Source organism: Opisthorchis viverrini, assembly GCF_000715545.1.
Source record: "Opisthorchis viverrini unplaced genomic scaffold opera_v5_127, whole genome shotgun sequence".
Taxonomy (NCBI): Eukaryota; Metazoa; Platyhelminthes; class Trematoda; order Opisthorchiida; family Opisthorchiidae; genus Opisthorchis; species Opisthorchis viverrini.
In genome coordinates, this window is record NW_008751785.1 from 1,074,592 (window position 1) to 1,082,517 (window position 7,926).

At 44.3% G+C, this 7,926-nt stretch overlaps 2 protein-coding genes across 2 annotated transcripts in view; one reads left to right on the forward strand and one right to left on the reverse strand.

Annotated features, from left to right (window-relative positions):
• Positions 1-4,269, reverse strand: part of T265_06314 (hypothetical protein) — a gene marked incomplete at both ends in the record, with an annotated part of 11,343 nt that extends 7,074 nt beyond the window's left edge. Inside the window, 2 exons of the mRNA XM_009171541.1 lie at positions 18-236; positions 4,029-4,269. Of these exons, the coding sequence (XP_009169805.1) occupies positions 18-236; positions 4,029-4,149 (340 nt within the window). The remainder of the gene's footprint in view (positions 1-17; positions 237-4,028) is intronic.
• A 145-nt stretch (positions 4,270-4,414) lies between these two features.
• The window catches only part of T265_06315 (hypothetical protein), a gene marked incomplete at both ends in the record, with an annotated part of 5,274 nt that continues 1,762 nt past the window's right edge, over positions 4,415-7,926 (forward strand). The window contains one exon of the mRNA XM_009171542.1: positions 4,415-4,493. Coding sequence (XP_009169806.1) covers positions 4,415-4,493 — 79 coding nt within the window. The remainder of the gene's footprint in view (positions 4,494-7,926) is intronic.

The following is a 7,926-nucleotide window of genomic DNA, read 5'->3' on the forward strand; positions in this document are numbered from 1 at the left end:
GAAGTTGCTGTTGTTACTCTGATCGACCAGCAGTGAAGCGAAACCGCTCGAATCGTGTGTGAGATCACCGAAGGTGCTGATATTAGGCAATTCTGTAACAGTTGTATGTTGGTTTGCTTGGTGGTATGCCGTTTGTGTGCCGGCTAGACATGGGCGTCCTCCTCCGATTCTTGTCTCGGGGTTCTTTGTGTTCGCGGGTGAAACGTTGTAGGGCGAGCGCGTCTGGACGGAATCAACTAAAATTTCAAGTAAACGAATAGAATATTCAGGTAGGATATTTAGCAATGATCCACATGTCCAGTAAACCTTAAACCATGTGTCCATTCAAGTGATACCTCCAACTTACCGTGCTAATTTACTCGCTCATCATGCTTTCGTAAAATTTAAAGCTTCCACCAATGGGATGATGACTCATGATTTATCAGGGCTGGAGTAGATGTCGCTATTTGTCCAGGTGTCAAAAAATCGCGTTTGCCACTTTTTTCTGGGGTTGCACTCTGCTGAGATTAGACGGTTACTGTACCCTCCCCCTTCCATGCAATGCGTCTTTTTAAACCAGTTCAACCCCCGCCCCCTCCACACGTGCGCAGAATTGTCTAACCTAAATGGTGGTTTACTTAATCAAAACGAACTTTTCACACTGAGGAAGGAATGGACGCACGTGGCGTCAAAAGTTCACTCACAACGAACAATTGAGCAGAACGTACATTTCAACGGAAAAACAACACTGAGTTGTAGGGATGAGTTCGACCACAGAGGAAGAATACTCTCATAAGATGACAAACTGAGGAGTCATTACACTGGGAACCAGTCTGTACTTGTGTACGTGACTTGGTTTCGGTGATTGAAGGATGAGTGCGAGTTGATTACAATGCTGATCAGTCAGGCATTTGTGCCCAGACGGTTATGTCCAAATTACTAGCCAGCTGGTTACAGGGTTCGTAACTTTCTTGAGTTTTTTTTGGGGGGGGAGGGGAGATGCTGATGAGAATTGGGTGTTTTAGCATAGCTTGGTTTCACGCGCGGGACAAAAACTCAGTTGGTGATTTGGAACGTTTGTCGCTCAAATTACTGTGAAAGGAAGATGTTTGTCTTGTCTTGGCGCTAACCTTCTTCTGGGTCAAGATATTAGATAGCACTTGAAGGATCCAACAATCGACAATGCATATTCAGCATGCGGAACAGTTCTACACAAACATCGAGCCTCATTTTCATAAAAAATGACTTATCGGTCTCACTTTTCTAAGCACGTTTGTTTTACTGTTCATTGGCTTCGAATACTGAGTCATTTATGTTCACTGCATTTCTCTCGTTCAGAATGCTTTTGAGCCCGAGATACAAATAAGGCTTTCATAGAATGCAACTAGCAGTGAGTACTTTGTGGAGTTAAATGTCGGTGAGGATTTTGCGCCTCCGTTGACACGAAGCAACACTTTGGATACCGTGGTCAAGCTCACCGTCAGTCAGAAGACTGAGCTATCCCATAACCAGGACTTACTCTAATGTCAAAGACCAACACTGTCAGAGCCTCTTTATTTTTTCTAGGGATTCGCAACCCCAATGGTTGAGAAAAACGGCGGTTTTTCTAATAAGCTCTTGCATTGCCGATTCCTGCTTGCAACTGTTTGGGTTGGAGAGAGAAGTGGTCGAGTTATGTTCTTCCTTAAACCTATCCATGCTTCCAGCAGGAAAAACCCAGGCATCGGAGACCCTTCAGCTCAATCGAGGTTCATCGAGAATACGTACAGGGATCATCGTTAGACCGAGCGTAAGGACTGATGAACATTCAGCCAAAATCCCCGGTACCATATCACTAGTCGGCAGTTAGTTGAAACCAAAGTTCATGCTCACTTCGGATTCTCTAGGCATACAATTCCACCGGCTGGCACTGAATATCACGCAGAACGCCTTGAAACCGCTATCTAACTGTTCAACTGACTGTCCGGTCCATAATGACGGAAGGGCCAATGTGACCGTGCCTATTGGGATGCATATTCATGTTTATCAATATCATATATATACTCCTCGGCAGGACTGCAAGGTGGTCCATAAGAAATGTCAGTTAGACATAATGCACTACCCATAAGGTTGCTGAAAATTGGTCGACAGCCCACAACCGGTTCCCCCCTTCTTGGTGCTCATCAGGTAGGCGCAGTCCCCGAGTCCCCGTTCAGCTCATGTTCTACTTGAACTCAAATTACAAGAAATTACCGAACTACCCTTATTTGTAAACCAATTTGTTTTTGCGGGAGACTCACATGGAACCCAGCTGAATCTTTCAGTTATGTTTCTAAGTCAGGTTCACACATCGTGTGATTAGCCCATCGGTCTCAGAAGCGGAAAATTGGAAAATTATGCGATGTTTTCTGGTATAAAACGTCCAAGTGGTACTCTAAGGAATAGGTCGAATCAAAGTCAGAACCACACAACAACAATGCCTAATATTCTCAATCCAATCAGTTAAAATAATATAAAGATTTAGTTTTCCTGAGTAGCCATTGACTATTCCATCCTGACCTCCCATATCCTCAGCTTATTCCTCCACGAGCTGACTCCACAGTGAACAGGCTCCGGTGTAACAGCTAAATCACGACAAATGAATTGCAAATAACCACCTACGACGTAGCAATGTCACACTGCCATGATGAAATCCTTATAATCTAATCTCCACTTCACTGTCAAGTAGGAAAGTTTGAGCAGTCTTCGTCACGGAAAACAATTACGACAAATTTCTGAACGCTTTTTCCAGTGATGGGCGTGAACTGGTTGATCAAACAACTGCGGTGAGATCATGAATGCACGGATGGGTACGAAACCAAAATGAGCCTGAAAATTTATCCTCCTAACCAGAACCCAACGTCTGGACAATGTTAGCATAAACACCAAGCTGCCACACTCCTGCTCACTTGCTTGTATAACGGCTTGGTTGTCCTCAATAAGAACCTAAAAGAGCTATAGCGTAGAAAAATACCGCTTATTGTTGGACAGAAAACGTAGGTAGTCCATGGAAGGATAGATATGACGGTCAGGCTTATTTTCTGATGCCCAAACGTTTGACAGAACTCGCTCGGATAGGAATGGCAGACACTCTTGTCCTACATATTATTGAGGTCCCTAGAGCACCAACTCCCTTCTCCGTCCACAATAAAGCTATCAAATAAACCATATTAGTACGGTAGTGAAGCAGCACTGTTGAACGGTGATGTTATATCGTGGATGATAGCTTCGTTTTATTTTGAAAAAAAAAAGAACCAACTTGTGGTCGCATTGATGAAGAGCGCTCCATTGAGGTTAAGTACTTGATGGTTTTGACGCAACAAGTTATTGGTCTAACTAACCAAGTGCTTACATTCACTTACTCTTATCGACTAACAAAAGATGAGTTATGTGCTCCACTTCTATAGACAGCTGGTGTGGGGACGATGATGATGAAAACGATGACGTTGATAATGTTGATGAGACTACAAGATATTCTCAGCGTGTTCCTAAAATAACGCACGGTGGAAAAACACTCGGACAAAAGTTTTGGTTCTAAATTGACAGTGCAAATTGTGTTCACAAACAGCTTGTTTTCAAGAACCAACAGTCTTTATCTGAGTTTCAGCGCACAAAACGGTACAACACTGTGGAGATTGGTAATCTAGTCAGTTCCGATACTGGTAAGAGCTGAGAGAACTCCAGTGAAATTCGATTCCCGAAGGCCAATGTGATATACGAATCGTTCTTACGGTGCTAACCAACTCGTTCGGGTAATTACAAGTCAACCAAAGTAGGCTGTTTTGGAGATATTATCTTTATTCACAAGGGATCAATCCAATCTCAGAACAACTAACAAATTTGCGACCGTCTTGCCGTGACTATTGTTGCCAGATCAACGGGACAACAGAAAAATGGCATCAAAACTCCCGAGGAACGTGGCATTCATCCTAAGGAAAGCCTACCTCAATCTAAATAACCGAGTTCTCAGACTGGGAACACAGTACAACTCAGATTAATCGAATTAAGCTATAAGTAACAGATGTGCTTACCGGATGCAGTGGTCCGAATCAGTCCAGGTGTTTGCGAGGACACGTTGCCATCATTAGTGTGCACGTGAAAGGGACTGGGATTTTGTCTCCTAGGTGTCGACCAGAAACAATTTGAGTCCATTGGAAAATTACTTATCGCAAACGTATGAGACAAAACGATATAAGTAAAACTGGATTGTCGTTCAGTAAAATTTTAGACTGATCTGCTTGCGTCAGTCAGTGCACGTCTTCACCAGCTGGCTGTGATGTTCGTCGGATATGTGTAGTTCGTCCGATGGGCCCGTTTTCTTCAGAGCAGCGTTCATCCACCAAACTGACCAATCGAACGCAAGTACAATCAAGCGATAAACTGAGCTCCGCTATGTCGGACCACCCCACCACGGGCGATGACACGTGCACCCCAAAGCGAATGCATTCGCTCAGCCGCTTACTTGATCACACCACCACCCCTCTCTGTCAAAATCGGTACGTGAGCTATCCCATTGATTAGTCGGTTCGTACTGAAACGCTCGGACGACGCTTGATTGCCTGTCCCATTGCGCTGGTACGGGGCTGAGGCGATGCTCGCATTTAATCGACCCACCGAGAAATTGAATCAATCACCGGTCATGAGGTCAGAGCTAGACTGTAATGATAATCTGCTATTCGAATGTGTTGTGATCGACTCGAGCCGGCACCAAATAGTGGTTGTTATATTCAGCAAAACATTTCGACCAGGGGGAAGTAGTACTGTTGCATCGTGGGTTGTAAATGCCGAGTGAAATTATGGACGTTTCTGCATCGAGATTATTTCCGGCCACCTTCCTAGGCATCCTTCACTCTAATGTGACTAACGTGTTTGTTCCTGAATAATTTTCATATGGTCTGCTTCCAAGCTCTGCGTACCCTTTTGAGCTCGAGATAGCCTAGCCGTAATTTGACAAGGCTCGTGTGAACCAGTTCTCAAAGGTAAAGTGAACACTAGTCACAAACGAATAACCAACAAAAACCAACCAAGCCGAGGCCTAAGTTACTGTTCGAAAGGAAGAGATCATCTAGCCCTCTGTTAAAGTGATTTTGGGCTGATATATATGGTCTGACATCAGCTTTCCAAGTCTGAAACTAAAACGGTGTGAGGCCAGGAAGATGTTTTTTGATCATATCAATATCATACATCTCGTACTGAACTTCGGTCATTACGGATGGAATTTATGTCCATGGCTTCAAAGCATACACCTTGTTTGTCTAATGACTAGTTGGTTTTTGTCTCTGGTGTTGCTTCCTTACTTCTCGTTTCCCAGATGCAACGCGTCAGAATCTCATTTTGGCTTCGTTTCTACGTCTCAGTCAGTGAAATAAACCTGCATAATCTTCGCCGAGTGTCCCGAACACCCCCGTCCAAAAAAAACATCACCAATCGGTATGAGGTTTGTTTGGTTCTGGTGGCATAGCTCTGGGACACATTCCTCATTCACTTCTACATACACAGCCTCCTTTGTGAAGTTTGGTCATTTCGCGACAAATGTAGGTGCACCAAGCCCCTCCGAAAATCCTTTCGGAGCATACATATAATGTCACCCGAAGGAAACACGGGAGCCTAGGCAGGACTAGTCAAGATGCCTGAGTCGGCTTCGAACCATGAAGCTTGCGGTCCATGAGCTATTTCGGGCTGATCTTGGAGAACTGTTAGATCCGTTTCTTGTGTATACTTCAAGCTAACATTTGGTGCACTAATGGTAAATTCTGTGAGTGCTATGACCAGTAAATGTCACGAGACATATGAGATCACGTGTTCGAAAACTTATGGAAATAAACATTTAGCAAGTGAGGATGATATCAGCTAAGTTTTGAGTTTGAAACTCTTGTTCAGTTAGCTCAGCTGGATAAGCAGGTTTCGAACGAATTCGCGCTGGTTTGCCTTTCCCGAATCCCGCCACTCGAAATTGCTGAATTGATGGTGGTTATCTCGGAGGAATATCATCTCTGGGGGAACAAAGCTGTGAACTTCCTGGGGTGTAGAACGATAGGAAATCATGTAAAAATGTGGCACGAAACACCCACCGTAGTGCTGTTTATGGAGTGTCCTGTCATCCGGAGGTAACATAGCGACGTCCCTACGCACGATGGATTCCGGACAAAGGAATGTGACAATTATCACAACTCCACCCAGAGAATCTCATTGTATAAACAACTTGCTGTGTCTCAGGAGACAAGCCTGTATCTACGATGAATACCGCGCAACGCAAGTCTGACTTTCCCCATATGGCCAGGAGCTTGTTATCTCCAACGTGTTTTGTAACAGACAAAAGCGTTCAAAACGGTACCACTGGACACAAGCCTTCTTATATCCTTATTCGAGCGCTTTTATTGGTTTAATTGCAACGCGATGAACTAATTCACTGTAGTTGTGCACAAACAGTCAGAGTTTGTTTGGGAATATCAATCATCACGTGCCCCCTCCCGAATAAACCTGTAAACAGCAAAATCGCTACGGTCACGAAGATTGTGATTACTGTTTTAACAACACTTCTTCGAATTCTGACGATCCGTGAACACCAAACCTGCTTCTTTTCATAGTTGTTCTGACTTTTGCGTGACTGAACTTACTGCAAAAGAAGGATTCCTCATAAGAGTGCTTAAATCTGGGAAGAATCGGACTGTGATTTTCGATATACAGTCTACATAACCGATGTTGCATTTATTCATTCAGCAGCGTAGCTATTTCGATTTGCGACAAGTTACAAGCAAGCAAAATACGGTTGCACTCATTCCGTACCATGTAACGAGATCAAGGATTTCGTTTCACTAGAAAACAAGTTGCAGATCAAAAAGCACACCCTGGTTTCAGATCGAAATGCAGATCACTTTTGGTTATCTCACTTAGGCGAGCACTAGATTTTAAATCCTATCGAATCCCCCCACGTATATAGTGCCAGTAAAATATAGTATAGTATATAGTACAGTATTGTGCAAGGCAGAACGAAATCGGGACTCGATTTTAAACAAATTGGAGACGGAATAGGGCAGACAAGAATGATGAGAGCTTATCTATTTTATGCAATGTTCTGACGGTATTTGTTATCGCTCATTCTCGCCTCTGCCACAAATTGTGACTGCCGCAGCTCCCACTATGCCCCCTTACACCGCCTACGGTCACCGATTATTCCGTTGCCCCACCATCTCTGCCTCCAACACCATGAGACTCCGAATAGACTGGCTAGACATGGACTGCGATATCGATCGCTGCCAACTCGCTGCTCGTGACCCGGAAAATGGACAAACTGGTGCGCATTAGGATGCTGCTTGCAGGACCATTAGACGAGCCCGCTGATGCAACAGATTTCATGACGGCGATCGTGGCCGAAAGTGCAGCGGTCACCTTTTCACAACCATCAAAATGATCCAAAAACGAAAGCCCACTTGGACATCGAACACAGATGACCGAACGCACGATGACCATCCCATGTTAGACAAGGTGAATAAACGGAGAAAATTAGTCAGACAATCTGTGCGACCGAGCACATGATATTCCGTGAAATAAAGAGACAAAATTTTCTGCCCGATTTCTACGTAACCGAGAAAGTACTCGGTCCACCTAATTCAGTCACTGGTTGGTTTCCTGTTCCCGACGTGGGCAGCGGACATCACCATGCCTACTCAAAGTGATTGCCAAACATATAGAAGACATCGTCGCTAGGCCTAGCTTTGTGTCTAACGCAGCAGTTGTGAGCGATAGGACATTACACACTTTACTGGTTGGCTGCAGACTCATCAGGAAATATCAGGGAAAGATCTCCGACGACGAAAGCGGAACAATGCTCTGATCAAACTCATTGACACCGCCTAAGGCCACAGACGCACAGATGTACGGAAATAACCTTGTTAAGTGATAGGCCGAAAATAGTCCGTTGTCTTGCAG